Raw genomic sequence first — 21,288 nt, forward strand, 5'->3', positions numbered from 1 at the left:
TCATATAAGTATATATAGAAATTAGTATTCTACTTAGTATAAACTATCTTTAATAATTAGGTTGTTGATATGCTTATTGTGTTAATTAACATAATTTGTATTAACTAATCAATATAAACCTAAAATTACAATTATTATTGTCAATGATAATAGAACTTACATTAAAAACTAACTGTTAATTGACTTTTGCATACTACTTAGTATATATCTCAACCAAAGAACAATAGGCAGAATAGCCTCTCCAAATGCATATAACTAATTTTTCTTCCTCTTCTGTCTCTTTCTTACCTTGGAGTGCATCTTTTTTCCTTGAGATATCCAATCTTTCGAACCGATTAATCTACGGCGAAGAACCATTTTCACATGAAAGTTTAAGCCATCAAGGAGAGCCAAGTGATCCTATATCCCTTGGTGTACGCATATGAATGCACTGAGTCAAGTATATAGAACACTGACGAAAGTTGGCAATTGAGTCATCTTGATGGAAATGAGCGTACCACACTTGAAATTATCAATAATGATATATGATTCAACTCCATGTGCATGATAAAACAGCAAAATTATAAATTGACTTGGACAAACAAGCATCTGCATCTTCTAAATGTCCTATTGATCCTCGACTCTTGTCCTAACACTAACGAAGAAAATAAATATAAATCTACCTCAAGTACCCTCCAAATACTGAAAGTTATTCCACAGTTATTGTAATCAAACCTACTCAATCTCTCTTAGTAACAAAAAAAAAAAACTTTTGAATTCATATTCTCACAAACCAACACAACCTTATCGATTACAAGTGGCAATCAAAACTTGTATGGTACACGACATCACCAGAGAAATTACAGTGACGGAAGTGTTGCAAGGGGAAGGACTATTATTATACATGGCTCATAGTGATTGTTAACCTCAGTTCCACAAACAAATATTACGTCTTGAGCGACAAAGAATAACTACTACAAAAATACCATCGATGATTTAAAACCAGCGACATGAAGTCGCCTATCCTGCAGCAGAATATACAGTTGTGAAGCTTGTGTCAACGGGGGCAACCTCCGAGCACTTCCTAATGCAGCAGACCAACCAATTCAAATGTTAAGTTACATGATAATGACTCCAAACACCTCGTGACCTTGGTGAGCAACTATCAATTTACTTTACATGTTGAAACATCTAAGAGATTTACAAATTTTTGTGGTCAGTTTATAAACCCAGTTTTCTTGTTCAAAAGAGGCCTGACACATGAACCACTGGGGGCCTCAGTTCATGGAACGGGAATTAGTATATGTATTTTGGGTGATTACTATATCCAGGCTAGAGAACCTCGATCATTTGCCACTTGAGGTCGACCTCGGGTAGGTGTGGCAGGTCTGTTGGCATTAATTTCCTGATCAAATAAAAAAAAATCAGAAAGTAAAGCATGCCGATTAGAGACAATATTTTTGGTGATAGATGCAACAATAGAGTGCGAACATTAAGAGAGTTGTCATAGCAATATTTACCTGCATCCACGTATCCTCAATATGACGCTCTGGCGATGTTTCAGACGAATTGATGGCAGGAGGTAAAGGATGAATTAGCTTTGGGACAACCACAAGATCTCGTCCCAAAACCAAAATTGCCCCAGCATTATTTGCTGTTCCTGAATGTATGGATCGAAAGAAAATTAGGGGAAAGAGCAAATAAGGAATAGACTGTCTTGTTTCAAACCATGGATCCTCACCACAATAGTTAGTTGCAGAGAAAAGAGTGATTAAATGACCCTGAGCAAACCGTTCAAAACCATCCATGACACATTCATGTGCCCGTACTATCAACTGGAGGTCATTATTATTGCAGAACTCCATGACTCGGTCAGGCTGTTACATCGAAGATCAAAAAATTAAAACAATTATAAACGAATTGAGTGAAAAAAATCCAAGCCAAATATAAATCACTAACCCCAAAAGTAACCAAGCCAGGACCCCTGGCATTTGGTCTTAAACCTTCAACACTATCATTCTCTGTTGGATCAGACCTGCATGAAAAGGAAAATGGGGAATAATTATTAACTGACAGAAATATATCAAGAGAGGGAATTTCTTTTCAGTTATGTGCGTATCAACCATAGCAGATCCATAAGAACGATTGCACCGGTTTCCATTGTGATAGGTCGCTGAAGGTTTTCAATCTGCTCTACATGATTTATCGAACGGCCAATGCCACCGTGCATGCAGATAATCTTCTTCTCAATTGTAGCAGCTAAAGGCAACCAATTAAACAATCGGTTAAAACGGTGCCACGCCCAAATTCCGTCTCGTTCTCCCTATTTCCAAATAGCAAACAATGATATGGAACACAAATTTTTCTTGATAAACTAACTAGTGACAGAAAATCAAATTTAATGGTACCATTCGCTCAATGCACTCAGTACGAAACCCAAATAAAGCATTAATGTCTGCTGCCTCATGGTTTCCACGAATTAAATGAACACTGTGTGGATACTCGATCTGCAATATCAATTCAGAAAGCTTTCTCATAGCTTAATTGATGCAATAAATTTGCAAACATAGACATGTACAAGTGAATGCAAAGTAATACCTTCAAGAATTCTTTGATACTAAACATTTTCAAAAAGATATTTGCTTGCATAAGACTAATAACATGTACAAGCTTGAGTGGAAAGTAATACCTTCAATGCAAGGAGGAGAGTAATAGTTTCCAGGCTATGTTGGCCACGGTCAACGTAGTCACCCAAAAAGAGATAATCAATATAACTGAAAGTGATAAAAAGCTAAGACTGTGTTAAAGCTGATAAAGAAAAATATTAACAAAATAAAAATACTACAGGTATAAAAAAGATGCACACAAGCACGTAGCCAAAACTGTGTAGTCAGGATCTATTTTCACACTGCAACATATGCATATAGGCCAAAGCAAACTTAAGCCTAGGATCTGAACATCTGAAGTTATAGAGTGCAAGGGGAAACCATAAAAAAATTGTAGAGGTCACAGGAAAAAACTGCACCTATCATCTTGCTAAAACTTGGTCTGGTCAGTAGCTATTTTCACACTACAATATAAGCAACAGCTCAAAGCAAACTTAAGCCTAGAGTTTGAATATCTGAAGTTGAACATTAAGGGCACAATATAGAAGGGCATTCTATACTAATTGAATCATGAAGAAAGCATAGTGGAAATTCAGTCATGCTTGATAGAATTAATGAAAGTCAAAAATGCTTACGAAATGTCCCCTGCTGTCGAAGGAGCACCATACTCATCAAACAAACGCATAAGATCCCCAAACTGACCATGTAAATCACCAAAGATTTTGACAGGAGCTTTAATTTGTAGAACAGTTGGCTCACTAGTGAATATTCTTTCAGAACTATCACAGAGCTCAGCAATCTCATTACAATCTAAGAAAAACTGTCGGCGTACAGGCGGCTTCCAACCACGTGGTTTCAGGAGATGAGCAACAACCTGTAAATTGAATGTATGAAACCATCATCACTAGAAGATATTGTTTAAAATTGAAAATTATATTAAGTGAAAAATTGTCTAATACATAGAATCCTAACCCCTTTTTATAGATTGATAACATGAGTTATTCTTTTAGACTTCTAATAAACTTTTTTGAAACAAATTTATCTAAAAGTTACACTATCATATCCCATAATTTATGAATATTTATGTGCCATGCTCTAAAGTAGTGATTAAGTGCTGGTACTGGAAAATGTTGCTCTGTACTGCTCACATTTTAAAGTATTCACATCGACTATAGTTATGCGTTTATTAAACTGTGACATCAGCCTACAAAATATGGTCTGCTACTTTTTTTCCTAAAGTAATGGCCCAACAGTCCACAGAAACCAGAATCAGTACATTATTTACTTATTTAAATTCATGAACCAAAAATGAAAGAATAAAAATTGAAAACAAATATTTTGAATTTTCTGCCAAGTTAATATGCTTATAAGGGATCAAGTTTGAATTACCATATGAAACTAGTTGGTCCTTATGAATGCTGCAAGAGTAGCATAGTAATATCCCTCTTCCTGGATGTTGTAATTTTGTAGTTACCTTTTTGGGTATACTATTGATAGACATTTGACGGTCTAATAGTTTCCTTGCAGCAGTTGCATTCTCTGGTGTGCCATAGCTAACCCTTCTACCTTCATTTTCAAACTGATCGATTGAGAGCTGCCTGACCATACCACCCAAAGCACCTCCTGTCTCAGCTGCTACAACCACCTGCCAAAAGGACATTGTAGGTAAGATCCCAGAAACAGACACTGTTTTCTCCCCTCTAATAATTATCTTCCAGTCATATGCTATACTTCAATAACTGTGCAGTCAGTTAAAACTCAGAGAAGGGCAAAACTTGGTATCATAGCATACTGACCGCTCTATGATGCAATCGAACCCCAATTGTAGATGAACCATTTGAAAGTGAACGGTCTGGTGTTTTACTGAGATTTGAGAGTTGTTTTTCACCTGGAGTAGCCTCTGAATCGTAGGATTGATCGGGCAATTGTTCGACCTCACCATTGATCTGTCGTGCCTTGGCAGCAGCTAAAGCAGCACTAATCGCCTCAGCTTCTGCTGCTGATGCTTCTACTAAATACTGAACACCTTTGTTCAATCTACAAAACCCAAATAATTTCACATGTTTCAAAATGAATCCCAGGAAATCCATCAAAATATCATGAGCATGTCAGTAATTTGCAGTTTGCATATGCAAATCTAGAAATATCACTGATAAAGTACAGAAAATGCTAATCCTGTCAACTGATATACCACCTCGGTCCTTGAAGCATGGTATCGTCGGTGTTCATGTTGGTGTACATATCGCCATTGACAGGAGCCGCTGAAGGTTCCATCACTGCTGCACCATCAAGAACGGTTTCAGTAGTAGTTTGCCTTGATCTTTCATCAGAGAACATGTATCTTTCTGGTGATCCACCTAGTTGTGCATTTGCAGTGGCAGCGGAAGCAGTAACGTGGGAAGCGGCGCTTGTTTCAGCAGCAGCTGGATCTTCCGCAACAAGTAGGTCATCAAGAAGCATACCTACATAAAAATGTATATTTAGCTAAAATAATAGTGAAAACGATGTGTACAAATTACCAGCATAAAAAGCAAAGTGACACATCTAAATATGCATGATAAAGGACTAGCCTGAAAACACCAGAAACAGTGTACACAGGCATGAACAAATCACAAGAGTTACGGAGCTTTCACTGCTGTCTGCTATGTGCCCAGCTGCCCCATAACTTCTGAAGCATTATTCAGATCAATTTTTTTCTCTGCTCTCTCTCTCTCTCTCTCTCTCTCTCTCTCTCTCTCTCTCTGAGAGTTATGATTGGTAAAAGAGGTATGCCTAATTAAAGGCAGTTGACACTTAAAAGCTTAGAAGCTAAATGGGAGTAGTGTATTTTTGCTCTCTCTCCAAACTCACTCATGGATACTACACTTCTGCAGCAGCATTAGTATTGAAAAGTTGGTGTACTAATATTGAAATTTCACTTTTGGTTTTCAAGATGAATAAAGAGATTATTTTCAATAATACAGATTTTATGTAAAATGACATTGCCAATAGATGATTTCAGTTGATAACAGTGTATTGTGTAGCCAGAGCCTCATATCTGGTGTCGCCAACATTCTTAAATATGAAATTTTAATCATTAACTTCAGAAATTCAATGGCAATTTGCGACATATCAGCTGTATCTACCTTTTTACCAAGAAATTCCTAATTTAGGTAATGGCAACCCAACACATTCTACAAGCATTGAATTTCAAACAGAGAACAATTATACAGTTTTGCTATTGCAATCCCAGGAGTGGATGGCGTCAATAAAATGAACAGCTTTCAAGAAGTCTTAAAAGGTGTAATAGCAAATGTGAGAAAGAACTAACATGTTGGGGCATGATACCAGATAAAAGGATGTGAACGACTGGCATTGGAATCGTACAAACTATTGCTCAAATGACATCTGATATGCAACAGGGCACAAAACAATGACACACCACCAACTATGATTTGTAGAGCAATAATAAGGATGACATTTTGTTCGTAAAAAATTGCTGGTATGCAGCACAATATGGTCTTTGAAAACCATGAGTAGAATATTTCTGAAAGCATGAGTTAAACCATTCTCATCTGAATTAATGTGACCCATACAAACCTTGGCACTCTGTGAGGCTATGCAATCAAATCATTGAAGATTAAAGCATTTAAGTGTAAGAAATTCACCAGATCACTGACAAAGGCAACAGAGTAGCCAAAGATATTCAAATAATATTATAAACAAGAAGATAGAAAACAGAAAAATCAAAAAGTGAAGAGAGATTGTAGTTTTTTCAGTGTGATACAAGCCAAATGCAGTAAAAGTTGCAAAACAAAAACAATGTTCCAATTCTTACCGCCTCGTAATCCTCCATAAATGAAGATTTTGTCACCAACTGCAGCGGACGCATGCCTACAACGCCTTGTTATCTCAACTGATGCTTCTCCACCAGCTGCATCAGCACTATATCTCCCTTTCCTGGGACTTGTAACAACAGACTTGGTATCACACCAAACTCCAGCAGCAGTGTCTAGCACTAAAGCACGAAAATACATGCTGTAAATGAATCTGTATTTCTAGGAAGATTATATAAAAGGACAAGTGTTTTAGACTTTAAAAGAAAAAGGGAAAAAAATGATCATTCTAATCATGAGCCAGAAACCATCAACTTGTATGATATGGTTTATTCCTTTTCCAAGCCTATCTTTTCCCCATTTTCATTATGAGTTCTGTGATAAACTGTAAAAGAAAAGTAGTTGACAATTTTTCTGATGAGGACTTGTTCGCATATAAATAACTTTGGCATTTACTGTGATGCGAACAGGGAGATTGTAAAGAGATCAAACGAGATAGGAGATAATGCAACATGCAAGTTCAGCTAATAAATATAATTTTGAGACTGAACCAATCTGGACATACCACCTTCATGGCTACCTTTAGGGCTATGCAGATTAGACAAGGATGAAGGATCCTTGTCTGCTTTACAAAACCCAACTAGTTTCAGGTACAGTTTGAATTTGACCAGTTTTACATATCCAATCTGAGCCACCTTGAAATTATAGTCAGAGATATCACAGCTTCATAGTCCACTTCTCCATCATGGGAATACTATTAATAGGAAGCAAGGTTATCTTACCCATGGCAATTCTGCAAGTCATGATGGTTCACGTCACAAAGCAAAGTTGTTTTTCTCATCCATTGCCCCACAATCATGATGGTGATGGCATTACAATATAGGAACGTAAAACCATCAAAATATTACTAAAGTCATTAACATTGGTTATATATTATAAATTTATGTGAGGCAAATGAGGCTAGACGGAGCACAAAAATATTTGTCCATCCCCCTTCTTGCTCTGCTTACAAGGAATTTTTCACTTCATCCCTGCACTAGAACATAGAAGCGATAATGCAACCCAATTGTTGTATCGCCAATGTGGGACCATGTATGGCACTAAACCCTTAACAAGAGGTTGTCAAGAGAGAATTTATCTCCCAGTCAAGCCTTGCATGGTATCGACATTTCAAAACAAACTGTATATCAACAATGGACAATAGATTGGGTATTTAATAAGCCATCCTGGTGATCCTATCTGAATGGACACTATCCTTATGCACCAAAAAATTAAGATTGTTTCAATTGCAAGTGTCAACTTTGGTCTTCACAATTCTTAACACATTTGCAAGCCATACACTTGGTAAACTAGAACATACAGAAATCAGTATCTTCTTCCAAATTATCTTAAGAGACTGAAAAGCCCTGTGCCTTAGTACAAATAGAAGTTCATGACTTTTGAATGCTAAATAGCAACCAACCAATATTTTATTTGGCTACGTCATGACGGGATGCCTCTCCAAGTAGTAACTGAGGCAAATATACGCCTACCCTGAAAACAACAATCTTTCGAGGCTGTTAAGTATAAGCATACCAGCAATGCTTGAAGAGTCTTCTACAATTCGTCCACCACCAAGAGCTCCTCCAGAGACATGAAGCCTAGCATTGACAAAAACCTGCAAAATTTTATTGATAATTTAAATCAACATAATGTAAACAGACACAATAAGAGAAGATAAGGGTGAGAGGGAGTTAGGAGAAGACCCACAGCAGCATGCTGGTATCTTGGAGATGGAGAAACGCCAGGAGCAATAGCCCATTCCCAACGACCATCCCTATGTTTTGCAAGACCATATGCACTTGACAGAGGCTAAAGGGATAGCATGTTACATTTAAAACAGAAATCCAAATAACTCCTCAGAAACCAATAATAACAAAGAAATTTCTTATTCCTGTTCAGATAAACAAGCTTGAAAAAATAATTTACAAAGATTGGACTGCAAAATGCTCCACAGTTTGCAAAATGAGACAAGACTCTATAATAGGTATTTGATTTAAGAGAAACATTATCAACTCACCACTCCATTTGCATCTCTCCCACCACAAAGCAATAGAAGACCATCTGAGCGTGCACTTGCAGTTGCATACCTACAACACAAACAAACTGATTATCAACTTCAAACAATTTGTCAACAATTGGCCACAGTTGAACCTCACGAATAAACTTAGAAAATTCACTATTCATACATGTGCACATTTATGCCAAAACTTGTGCAGTTAGGTCTAAACTACAGTGGTGCTACTTGTGTGATTGTAATTTAGTTATAACTAGTACTGAGACATAATTAGTTATCACTAGTTGTTGCCCAGCAAAAACCAAAAACTGGAACCAAACTAACTAATGTTAACAGGAGTGTAACTAAATCAGTTCATAATTTGCGATATAATGTCACGGCAAACATATGTACAATTGAAGAATTATCACATAATAAACAGAAGTTCTGTTAAAGAATATATTAGCCATTTGAATCTTACAATAAGCAAATAGGGGCATTAAGACATTAATGGTTGGCAGAGTTCAATTAACTTAGATATGCTACAAAGCATGCTGCCACTGGAATAAGAGAAAACACAGAATAAAAAGCCAACAGTTAAGAACATAAAATAAGGGAAAGTACAACATGATATAGAAAATATTAATTTTTGGAATATAAACCACTTTACTAGTTGATACACAATCTAGATAAACTAAGAGTCAGTAGATCTTAAGCAAGTAGTTCATAACTTCAAAGACATCCAACAAAAATGGAATCTACAGTGATAGTCAATGAAGTATGACAGATTAGAAAGATTAGGTAGGAAGTGCTAGGGAGTAGCTCATTCATGTCATGTATGATATAATAATAGCATGAGGTTATAATTATATGATCCATGTTGTAATTCAGCAAGCAATCAATTTATCACATTATCCATCCAACATAAAAGATTGATAAATATGTTCCAAGAAGGATCATTTTCAGATCTGCCTATACAAAAGATATGTTCTAAAACTGCTAGCATGAATATACTTTTCAGGCATGCATATGAGAAACCATTTTTCCACGTCTTCTGTGCATCTGCTGTAGGATATTCAGCTACTTGAAGTTGTAACAACTAAGAATTTCAAAGGCATATGGAGATTATGTGATGGGTCAATCTGATTTCTTAATTCGATTTTGCAAGAAAACTTTTTGGAGAAACCCCTACAATTACAAAATAGAATGGAGGGTTATAGATTATGAATCAAAAACTATTTATACTGAACGTTGTGAGCTATATATCAATGCCTTTATGTTACTCATCCCTAAAAATAGGACTCATTACAAGTTAATTATAGAGGATGTGTTTGGACAGCATATCAAATAGATATGTTCATTGACCTTGTAAAATATTTATAAAGGATTATGCTGCATTAATCTCTGAACAGCATAAAAGTTTAGCATGAGAATTCTCTTCAACCACCAAATATTGAGCAAAAGTCTATAGTAATAATGAACCAAAAGCTAGTAAAACTATCCAGCTAATTGCTGGACTGCTAGGAATTAAACAAATATATGCAGACAACTCAATAGCTACTACTAAGGAGATATAGCATATACAATAATTCACTTTCAGTAGCCTTATTGACTTTGAATCACAAATGCATATGTTTGTAGCATTTATCATTCCGAACAAATAGCAAAAATAGATGAAAGAGAATGCAAGAAAAGAACACCATCATCTCTGAGATGTGTTTTCAACCATTTGGGGTTGGCTACAAAAAGATAGCACCATTAACAAAGCAATTTCCTATGCAATTCTATGATGTAACTACAACTTGAGGGATAAGTTAAAAGTCTCAATTAATTTACTCACATGCATGGAGGTGGACCATCACCTTCAGGTTCCAACTTCCTCCATTCATAGGGTTTAGCAGCAGTATCAAGGGCCCAAACATCAGCTAAAGGGCGTTTCCCTGACAGTAGTATATTGTTTTTCATAAATTGAGCCATGAATGAATGTGTATAGAAAAATTTGATACAAGCATGTTTCTATATGCATAAGTAAAATGCTCCTACCATCATTTCCACCAATTGTCAATAGAAATCTCTGCCCAACTAGAGCCATCACATGACCATAGCGTGGTCCTGGACCAGGTCCTTGGACAACAACCCTATATTCAAGAATCTCACTCAATCAAAAGCTGACAAGATAAATGAGTGAGCTGACTGAATTAGATAATAACCTATGCCACCGTGGCCGCTGCTGAGTCAAGTCCAAAACATTAAGATCCTCCGCTGACAAACCATTAGGGCCAATCCCACCCTAAGAGATAAAAAAAGATAATATCTAACTTCAAAAACTAGTTTATTTTCTATCAACAGATTCAATGCTGTCAAACAGTCAAAGAGAGTATCATATTTAAAGAACCAGAATGCACTAGATATTGCATATACATGATTACCTGGATTACTACCATAGTTCCCACAGCAGCTGCAACATGTGCAGCCCTGGGTGATGGGGGCTCTCCAAGAGGTGTCAGCCTGAGAAATACAATCACATTATGCTCTTAAGCTATTAAATAATTGCTTAAATTTGATTGGAAGGCTCCACCCCATAGCTGGTCTCATAGATATTGCTGTTAATGCTATATAAATGAATTCAACTAAAAGATTATGCCATGTGATATAGACAATATATTGATTATCAATCTGTTAAAGAATACCTTGTCCATTTGTTAGTCAACACATCATAGCAATGAACATCAGCCGTTGCACCTGCCAGGCCTGCAATGGAGAAGGAAAAAACAACATTTTAAACAATTCAATATTTCATCCATCTCAAAGTAGCATAATTCCTTCATTGTGCTGCCTCCCCATCTTCTTCCCAAATTTTCTAAGAGAAGAATGAATTTTGAGACCTAACCTACATAATTGCCTATGTTTTGAACACCAGCCTAGACTTTTCAATATCAAGAACGTCGTAGCGATACGCACAACGAGAATTAGAGCTTAAGGCAATGAGGGATTGAGGGTTATCACGTACGAATGCCAGCACTCGCTGCCGGCGATGGTGGGGCCGCTGAATTGCCTTCGAGCGCCGTCGCACCTCCGAACAGAATAAGCCGCGGCCCTATGTGCCCAGGCGTTCCCTCCTCACCGACAGCCGCTATAGCCGTGAGCGTGTGGCCGCACCTAGACGTCGGCCCGTCCTCCTTCCCCTCTATGACCGCATTCACCGCTGAGTACATCGGCGCGAGCTTCGGCCCCACCACGACCGGCTGCTGCTGCCCCGCCTCCTCCGCCGGAAACGGAGGCAAGGCGGTCCCATTTGCACGATCGTGGCGGGTTCCTGCAGCCAGATCGTGGTCCGTGTCCGTCGCCATCGAGGAATCGATCTCCATACCGGTGGAGACACGGCAGCGGGAAGGCACCGCAGCGACCTACGACTCAGTCCAACTGCCAGGTCTCGTCCCCGGCGCGGTAGGCATCACTGCCCCACCTCGACGCAGGCGTCGCAATTCAACCCGACCACCGTCGCCGGAGATCCCTAATCGCTCGGAGAAGTTCGCCTTGGAAGGCACGTAGATCACCTCTTCTCTTCCCTTCTCTTCTCTTCTCTTCGGCTTCGATTTCCACCACCGATCGCTCTCTCCCTCTCGCTCTCGAATCCGAATCGGAAGAAGCGGAATTATTATTAGGGGAATTAAAGCGGCGAACATAAATGATAGCGAACAGAGAGAGAAACCTTCTCCCGTGTTGGTCTTTCTAGTTCTCTCTTTTTAAAATTAAAATAAAAAAAATAAAATAATAATAATAAAATTTCTCCGCAGTTTGTTATCTTTATCACTTTCGATAATTTTCATCCCACTCAATCATTGCACCAAAATACCTTTTTTGACCACCAATTTATTTCATAAATATATCTCTGTATCAAAATTCACCTTAATTATTTTGTATCAATCTATTTCATAACAATTATGCTTGCAGATGGATCAAAATGGCAATAGATTGCAAAGATCGAAACACTCCGGTAATTCCAAAAAAATCAAATACAGAAAGTTTAAACCAACTTTCTTTGCAACCTTAAACAGTTTGTACACACCAGTAGAACAACAAACAGAAATGCCAGCTTCGTAACACAAGAGATTCACAGCTGAAGCAAGTAAACAAACTGCAAAAGCACACACCATGAAGTACAATTAAACTACTTCAGACTTCTGGTATTATTATCAGTTTCTACGAATTTAAAGGAGGAGCAAAGAGGACTTGTTAGATGGTTTCTCGGAAGTCCTAATGCAGAATCATAAGCCAAGAATGAATTGCCTTCAGAAAGCAACCTTCACATGATCTGGTTGCATGAACCACGGGAGGGGGAATTGAGGAAGTGCTGCAGTTCGAAACTGCCCTCCGGGGTATCATTTCGATTCCATCAGACCTTGAGGAGGCCACAGCAGCCATCTGCTGGTGCGCCCCACTTGCCATGGATGATAGTGTCTCCCTCATGCACTCCCTCCATCATGTCTGAGAGAGAATGGAAGATGGCTGGGCGTAGGTGGCCGAGGATGTGATACCGTTCGACGTCGTCGTGAGCGTACACGCTGCTCACCTCTGATCCCGTGGCATTCGAACCGCCACTTGCTGAGTTGAGGTTTAAGCTGTCGGACTGCAGGATTTCTGAGCTTGGAGATGCAGCAGTTGCAGAAGGTGGAGGAGCCTTCATTTTGAGGTTGGGATTGTCACCCTGAAGATTGCCTTCTTTTTTCGTGTTCAAAAACCGGCCACCGCAGCCTCTTGCTCGGCGCATGGCATGAAGGTGCCGCGATTCATGCAGATATGGCTGGATGGAACTAAACTGAATTAACAAAACCAATTTTTGGCCATATGAACTAATCATTTCAAAGTTTTTAACAAGCACATTTACCACTATCAAAGAAGCCACTAGTTAAAGATAGCATACTATTGAATACCTGAAGTACTCGTAGGATTTTTTCATAATGGTAAAGTTCATTCTAACTTTCAACTAACTTAGATTAAGCTTAACTGAAAATTCATATGTTCCCAAGGTAAATTTTCTTTCCTAGTATCTTTTGGAATCAGTCAAGATAGGACAATTCTGTTATCGTGATTCACCCTTCAATTTTATTTGTTGATCACAGGAAAGGGAAGAAATGGCAACAAAAGGGAGTCAAGGAATACCAATTGGAGCACCAACAATAACAAAAAGGAGTTATGTAAATCCAACAGAGAGGAGGAGGCAAGCGGCTAACAATGCGTGCACCGACCAAAAATATGAAGGGTCAGATCAATGGCCATCTGTAAACTTGGGGCACTCTTTTCATTTCTGGCTGACAACTTATAAAATTTTAATTGAATTGACATTCTAATTGTTTAAAACATATTTAGAGGTAACGAAGCTTAGTAGAAGACAATTGTATGATTAAAATCTCATTTGAGTTGGTCCCAATATGCCTTGGAGTGTTGGCAGGAATGGTACCAAAATCATACAATGATACTTTAAACGTTGCTTTAAATAACGCGCGTAAGTTCTTCAACAACAATGATATAGTTTGTTAAATTTAGCTTAGATAAGGTTTGCTTCTTCCACAGTTATGAGTCATCGCTCAATAATCAATTTCTAAAAACTACTATATCGTAACAATTCTTTGGAGTGATTTAACAAGAATGATAAGGTCCATCAAAATTATTTTGGATAAGGATTAACTGTTCCCATGTTCATATATTAGAGAATGACATCCTTCTACATCAGTTCTTATAGCATTGATGATAAAGGCATACCTTTCGAACTCTCTTTAATTTGTTCTCTTTCTCTGCCTTAGCACGAGCTCTGCGACGACGAAGAATTGCATTGAATTGCTTTGCATTTACGAAAACTGGTCCTTCAGAAGTCATATCCATAGGCAAAAGCATACGACCATGCTGCAAAATGAAAACAAGAAACTTATGATGCCGAGCTAGAAATACATGAACTACAGTGAGTTTGAGAATTTCAACCTAAAGATCCTGACCAACTGAACTGTGAAGTAGGCTGATTCAGGATGAAGTCAAAAGGACCCAGACAATTACTATGTTTAAATGGATGGATTATGCAGTTTAATAAATGTACCGATCGTCACTGTCTTCTACAACAGGCATTAATGAACTAAAACATTCTTGGGTTGCTTCATTATAAGGTGTCACTAGTCTTATAAATGTACTCATACCACCTATCATTCTAAATTCACTATAACACAAATAGATCCTTAAAATAAACAAAATCCTGCAGAAAAGTGACTAAGCATAACTTTTGTTTCCTTAATAGAATCATAACAGACAAATATAAAAACAATGAGTTAGCTATAGTTTCTAAGTGTGCTCTCCTATGTAAGAGATCCAACTATAGGATTGTCAAGAGACCTACTTGACAACCAATTGACTAGTTTAGGTAGCCAATCTTCCATTGTAAAAATACCAAATAAGAACCTCCTAAGACAATATGCATTCTTTCTTTCTTTTGTTATTTTTCACGGGAAATAAATAGAATGAAAAACCTTGTTGTCAATAGAAGAAGAAATGAAATGGGAAACGAACCATCATTTGAGCACCATATGTTGGATATAGGCCATAAAACTGATCAGCACAAGGATAACTAGGACAAACCTATACAAGGATTAGAAAATTTGACAATGAGAAAAACTAATACTAGTATGATTGTGATTAAACAAATTCAAAACAACTACTTAATCACAAGGAACTACAGCATGAAAGGAAAAAAAAAATATTTAGCTACCATAGACAGACCAAGCCCCTCTTTGAAATGACCTGGATTTTCTGGTAATGATGATTGCAGAGAGAAGGGAACAAAATATTGCTGAGTCTTCTGCTCTCTTCCTGAGACCTTGACAGCTAAAGGAGAAAAATACAGTAAAAGTCATATTACCCTGCGATCCTTAAGCAAATAGCAAGAAGGTTATACAATGAATTCTCCAACAGCCTTACAACTTGATATAACGTTATGCAGAGATATAACATGGAAATTTATTACACATCAGTAGGAACCAATGTAAAATTAATTATAAAGCAGATAGTTCCCTTTCCTGTTTACCAATGAATCACTATGCAGAATAGAGAAATCTGTTACTACACTCCTGTTCCCATTTGAGCAGGTTTAGGAAGAGGAGAAATCAAAATACAAGTAAGAGAAGTGAGATCTAACTCATGAACTGATTCATTCCAGGACCACATACATAAAGCAAAATCAAGCATGATTGTACCGACAGTCCTGCGAATGGTATGTAGCAGCGAAAGCATTACCTGGGAATAGTGAGGACCGACTCTGGTCACCTTTCTGAGGGATTTCCAGTCCCTGCCTTGTATCTACCAAGTGATTCATCTGTCCGGGGATGGCCGGAATCTGGTCCTCTCCATTGATATGGTCCACACCTACAGGCTTCACCAGGCAAAAAGGTTCTCCACAGGGAGGTTGAGACCCTACCAACCAAGGGACTAGAGTAGCATGGGATGTCTGTTGCTGACCAAATCCATAATTCTTGAAGAAAGGTGATGTTTGCATCTCGTTAACTCCAAGAGCCCCAAATACACAAAAATCTGAACGGCCAAACCTATGTGTTCTGCGAACGTCGAGTCCAATTCCAACTATGCTAGAAATCTGAGTTGCTCCAAACAGTGTTTACCATGCTTTCCATCCACCACCTGCGATTCGAAGATCAAAGTCTTGAACTAAAACAGTGTATGGATTGAAACCCTGAGACTGAGAGAAAGATTCAGTCACTAAACAAACAACAACAGCCCGCTAATACTGAGAAGGAAACGTGATCCGAAAGGAACAAAACACCAAGTAGGTAAGCAGTAGCCAGAACCCAACGATAGATAAGCATAAAAACCCCTTATTTACACAGTAAAGTATAAGTTTTCCTCAAAAGGTGGTTTCAGGCTTTCAAGCTGTCATCGATAGATACAAACACCCAAAAAAAGCTTTCAAATTTCCCACTTTACGATGAAAACTCACACGAAAGCAAGACGAGAAAAGGTGAAGCAGCCCAAGGAGGAGTTTTTTCCACTAAACAGACGAAAAAAACACACCCCCAATCTCCAAATATCAACACGGCACAAAGAAATCGAGGCGGCACCGAGAGCGAATCACAGGAATCCACAACAGGTACAGAAAGCGCAATCTTTAAAACCTAGCGCAGAGATTGGAGAGCACCTAGCGCAAAGATGGGAGAGCAGCCAGTAATTACTCACATTCCATCCAGATTAGCTGTCGTTGGGATCCCCCCAGCCATGCGGAAAAGTGAGGAGGAGGAGAAGGCCAATAGGCGAAGGAGAAGACTGAGAGAGGTGTCAAAGTGAAGCTTGTTGCAAGGATATATAGAGCTCCAATTGCCCATGTCCTAATAACTAACAAGAGGCATTTGGGGATTAATTAATACTTAATGGTGGATTATAGCATGGATTATGCACCACTAATTGGCTTTTTCTAATCCTTTTAAAGGACCTTTTTCTTCTTCTTCTACCTTTAGTAGTGTTTTGCTTTGTTAAAAGTAAACTTGGATTAGGCTAATGCATTATAATTTGTTTTTTTGTTGATTAATTAGTTAGCTAAGCAAATGGCAAGGGAAAGCAATGCCATCTCCTGATCTCCATCCCCCACCAAAATATATTAATTTGTTTTTTTTTGCCTTTTTTTTTGTTTCTTCAATGAATAATATGGAAGTTATCAATCATATGGGCCTTTATTACTTGTGAGGACATGATTTCCATGGTGATCCATTTGTCATATTTGCACTTTGATTGTTACAATTTTTTCTCTTATAATTTTTATTTTTTAGAAATAAAAAAACTTTGTCATCCAATAATAAAAAGTTCATTAGTAGTGCATTCTCTCTCTCTTTTGGAATTATAGGGAAAAAAAATATTAGATTGAGTATGATTTGGTGGACAGTAATTTCTTTTAATTAATTAGTTCTTTTATTATATTGAGTATAATTCAATGGAAAACTTTCACTGAGCTGGATCAGTCACCTTCAAAATTAATCCAATTATATGAGTTGAATACCTAAATTACAAAAAAAAAAAAAAAATCAATCCAAGTTGGATGACACGAGATTTAAAGTAGGAAAAATTTCGAGAAGAGATAGGGTGGAAGGGTATTTTAGGCATCTCACTTAGATAAAAGTGTGTTGTTTGTTAATTAGTAAGCCATGGTGGCATTATTTAGGTATTATAAACTTTTTAAGCCACTAAAACAATAATGTTGTATATTAATTAATATTAATTTCATTAGTAAGATCAATTATATTGATAATGACCTTGGCACAAATAATACACCTAATTAGAGAATCATTAATGATGGAAGACAATGCTAGTTTGAAAATGACATTGAAAAACACCTCTTAATTAATTATCTCACACTACATGTAATTAAACATGATCATCAATCCTGATCACTTAACTTGGTTTATTTCGAGCGTACATAGGAACATGATTCACTTACCAATTAAGTACAAAAGCATCATTAATTAGAGGAAACAATTAATGCACTTCCTAGGTAATTATTAAATCTAAATGATGAAGAAAGAGACATTAAGGATGATTTATCAAAACTAATCCAAATGAGACATCTAGATAGAGAGGTCATCGATGGCTTTATGATATGTTTCTCATGAGGCCACTACAAAAAGGCAACCTAGAGTTTATCTCCTCTTTTTTATGTAAATATTTTATTGTTATTTTTTTGTCTTTAAAACAAAAAAGTGTATAAATTAATAAATTTTATAAGAATTGAGATGGATTCCTTGTTGGATTGAACTAATGGCTTTATGTGGATTTGAACTAAGGGAATTCCGTGCCGTTTTATAATGCTAAGTAATAAATATCATGCCTAATTCATATTAAACAATTTTAATTATTTTAAATAAAATTAAAACAAAAACTTAAATTCAAAGGAATTTAAGTCAACTTAACATTTGTACACAAAGTTTATGAATGATGTGATGTTTCAAGTTGATAAGCCGTTTAATAAATGAACAACGAAAATTTTTTATTGATCATTGAATAAATTCAAAAAGTACAGATAGACCACGAAGATGATCCAATCCTATGAATGATTCAAGCATAGTAGATATTTTTTTACTTGAGAAATTCGTCCATCTATTCACTATAGCATCAAATCCATAATTAATTTGAAACAATTCAAGTTGACTTGTTAGTCTCATAAAATAGTAATAAATTTATATAATATTTTTTAATTTGAAATTATTAAAAGTTACTCCTATAATTAATTTTTATTAAAATGTTAATATAATCTGTAATAAAAAAATAATTTACAATTATTTTTTTATCAAAACAAATTATTTTTATTTTATTTATTTGATAAAATACTATAAAGTGAGTAGTAAGGAGGGTCTCCTTGAGTTTGTGAACTCCATGATGTTTCTCTTTCTTTGCAAACACCTTTTTAGGGTTGCGTGTGAAGGAGGGATTTTATTTTCACTGGTTATTTTTTCCACCTCAAAGTTCTCGACTCATTGGTTTTAGTTAAGATTGAATTGGATTGAATATTCGATTAAAATGAAATCAATCGGATAAAATTAATTAAAATCTAATAAATAAAAAAATATTACATGAATTAAAATTTATTATTAAAATTGAATATATCTATCAAGAGAAATGCTATGTTACGCGACGAGGAATTTGTAATTCGTGCACGACACCCGCAACCTACCACCGCTCTTGCCGCCCTCGCCACGCCATCCGACCATCGCCGATCTCTCCCTTGGGCGCGATCGACGCATAGCTCGCCGACGCTCCGTTTGACGTCAGATTCCGATCGAATAGTGGTCGAAATCCGATGAATTTCATCCGAAAACAGGGTTGGCAGTGGCACAGCCACTGCCGGCCATGATCGGATCTATTTTCGGCCAATTCATGGCGACGGCGGTCCTTCCTCGGTCGGTCTCTGGCCACTATCCGGTCGGAATCCGTCGCACGAGCGGCGCGTCGATCACGGCCGAGTCGACGGTCGACGGTAGCCGGATGGGGCGGCGGGGGCAGCGACAGCGACGATGGATCAGAGCATCGCGCACGGATGTGTCGTGCAAGATAACATTCTCATATCTATCGATTATAGAATTAGTCAATTTATCCTTTGGCATCATTCATATAACTCCTTCCCCATTACCGCTTGATTTTCTTTCTCTCGCTTCTTGGAATTTTTTAATCTATCGCCAGTTGATGAAATGGAGACAATCTCATTCCTTCTTTGTATTCCATCCTTGTTTAATCTCTACTTATTCCATCCTTGTTTAATCTCTACTGTCACCAAAAACAAACGAATTATTAATGACACATAAAGGAAGAAAAAGGAGCTGAAGAATCAAATGATGACGATTATGATGATGATTATTAACAGACTCGATTAAGCAATGGGAACCCAAAACTTGTTTTTGTTGTTGTTTTTTTTACATATTCTCGATTTGATTGGTCATAGCCGTAATCTTTGATAACTTGATCATCAACAGAGACCAGTTTTCAGTCCACAGATGCGTAATGAATCACAAAGCCATGTCAGAATTGCACCATGTTTTATTTCACAATAAAAGCTAAAGGGAAAAAACTACTTTTTCAAACTACGAACTCGAAGTTGTCATCCTCGCAGAGATTTTGCTATTAACCCTTTTGATTCGAAGAACAATTACATTGCATTTACAGAAACCGAGATTAAGAAAACAGCGAAAGAGAAAAGAAAAGGAAAGAGTAGAATAGCAAAAGAGCAAGGCGATCCCGGGAACTCTACCGGAGTCCGGCCGCCGGCCGCCTCCGGTACTCCTCGTTGTCGGCCGACGGCTCCAGCACGTCAGGTGCGAACGTCACCTTCTTCTTCGGCCGCTTCCGCTGTCGTCCTGACCAAAGATGCGATTTTTATCAAGAAGGGGCGGCGGGATACAGGTTCCCGCGGGCAGAAAAGCGATCAAAGTTTGAATTTTGAAATGCGCATCAGACCTCGCCCGCGCTTACCGATCTCGGATTCGAACTTCTTGATGAAATCGGAGGCGAGGCGCTTGTGGACTTGCACGGCGAAGAGCGCGACGCCGCCGCAGACAGCGACGACCGCCATGAGTCCCACGCAACCGGAGCTCTCCATGAGCGATCCTTCGATGCTTTCTTCCTCGATGGCAGTCAGACAGCCGAGGCCAGAGATGAGATCGAGAACTCGACGAGGATTGGGAGAAGGGGGCAGGATTTGCATCGAGAACTCGGAAGGCGAAGACTTCAAGGCTGCGTTTGGAACAAGGAACAGGGGAGGGAATTTAATCAATTCGCCGTTGACTAAATCCTAGTCTCACACCAACTGACTCGCACATGTACCTCCCTTTTCACTGAATAATAAATTGGATTTCACAGTGGGGCCCGTGATGTTGACAGGTGATTAGTTAATCTGATTGACCCAATTGATTTTGTAAAAAAATCAATATTAAATCTAAATCATAGTGATTTTTTTAATTTGATTTAGGATCGATTAAAATGATTAAATTGGTAAAATAAAAATAACTTATAATAATAAGGCTTATATTAAAGAATTTGCATTATAAACTAACAATTATAAAAAAAGATAATATAACTTCATTTGTATGACTTCCATCTTGGTTTGGCATTAAATGGAGAGCAAAGCAATAGATAATTAAAATATTAATTCAAGCACAATGAGAAATGATAGACGGTATGAAAATGTAATATAAAATTTCAGCATAATACACACGCTGTATGAAAGTTGGACTCAGACTTATAGTGTGTCATGCTGAAATTTCATATTGCATTTTCATACCGTTTATCATTTCTCCACCGCAATAGATAACTAAAATATCAA

The 21,288-nt window shown here is 37.5% G+C and overlaps 3 protein-coding genes across 6 annotated transcripts; all 3 read right to left on the minus strand.

Annotated features, from left to right (window-relative positions):
- Positions 1-732: 732 nt before the first annotated feature.
- On the minus strand, positions 733-12,141 carry LOC141823051 (serine/threonine-protein phosphatase BSL2 homolog). 3 transcript variants are annotated; one of them, XM_074710328.1, is made up of 22 exons: positions 11,446-12,141; positions 11,126-11,186; positions 10,865-10,943; positions 10,646-10,725; positions 10,479-10,573; positions 10,276-10,375; positions 8,460-8,529; positions 8,150-8,251; positions 7,976-8,057; positions 6,403-6,582; positions 4,943-5,047; positions 4,780-4,861; positions 4,382-4,622; positions 4,060-4,230; positions 3,221-3,459; positions 2,669-2,753; positions 2,388-2,486; positions 2,103-2,302; positions 1,939-2,014; positions 1,721-1,856; positions 1,500-1,639; positions 733-1,384 (listed from the first exon to the last, which is right to left on the minus strand). In XM_074710328.1, the coding sequence occupies exons 1-22, from the start codon at positions 11,801-11,803 to the stop codon at positions 1,301-1,303; spliced, it is 2,865 nt and encodes a 954-aa protein (XP_074566429.1). In that variant the 5' UTR covers positions 11,804-12,141; the 3' UTR covers positions 733-1,300. The 3 variants fall into 3 exon arrangements, with proteins under 3 accessions (XP_074566429.1, XP_074566428.1, XP_074566427.1); XM_074710327.1 differs by having other exon boundaries at positions 4,780-4,864; XM_074710326.1 differs by having other exon boundaries at positions 4,780-5,047.
- A 344-nt stretch (positions 12,142-12,485) lies between these two features.
- On the minus strand, positions 12,486-16,741 carry LOC141824718 (nuclear transcription factor Y subunit A-2-like). The gene is made up of 6 exons (XM_074712047.1): positions 16,665-16,741; positions 15,714-16,112; positions 15,190-15,305; positions 14,991-15,059; positions 14,199-14,339; positions 12,486-13,239 (listed from the first exon to the last, which is right to left on the minus strand). The coding sequence occupies exons 2-6, from the start codon at positions 15,970-15,972 to the stop codon at positions 12,832-12,834; spliced, it is 993 nt and encodes a 330-aa protein (XP_074568148.1). The 5' UTR covers positions 15,973-16,112; positions 16,665-16,741; the 3' UTR covers positions 12,486-12,831.
- A 2,976-nt stretch (positions 16,742-19,717) lies between these two features.
- Positions 19,718-20,696, minus strand: LOC141825720 (uncharacterized). Of its 2 annotated transcripts, none has more exons than XM_074713106.1 (3): positions 20,439-20,696; positions 20,218-20,323; positions 19,718-19,736 (listed from the first exon to the last, which is right to left on the minus strand). In XM_074713106.1, the coding sequence occupies exons 1-3, from the start codon at positions 20,668-20,670 to the stop codon at positions 19,727-19,729; spliced, it is 348 nt and encodes a 115-aa protein (XP_074569207.1). In that variant the 5' UTR covers positions 20,671-20,696; the 3' UTR covers positions 19,718-19,726. The 2 variants fall into 2 exon arrangements, with proteins under 2 accessions (XP_074569207.1, XP_074569206.1); XM_074713105.1 differs by having other exon boundaries at positions 20,424-20,696.
- Between the last annotated feature and the right edge of the window lie 592 nt (positions 20,697-21,288).

This window comes from Curcuma longa, chromosome 3 (assembly GCF_044706935.1).
Source record: "Curcuma longa cultivar G26 ecotype Majalengka, Jawa Barat chromosome 3, ITB_CL_G26_1.1, whole genome shotgun sequence".
NCBI lineage: Eukaryota > Viridiplantae > Streptophyta > Magnoliopsida > Zingiberales > Zingiberaceae > Curcuma > Curcuma longa.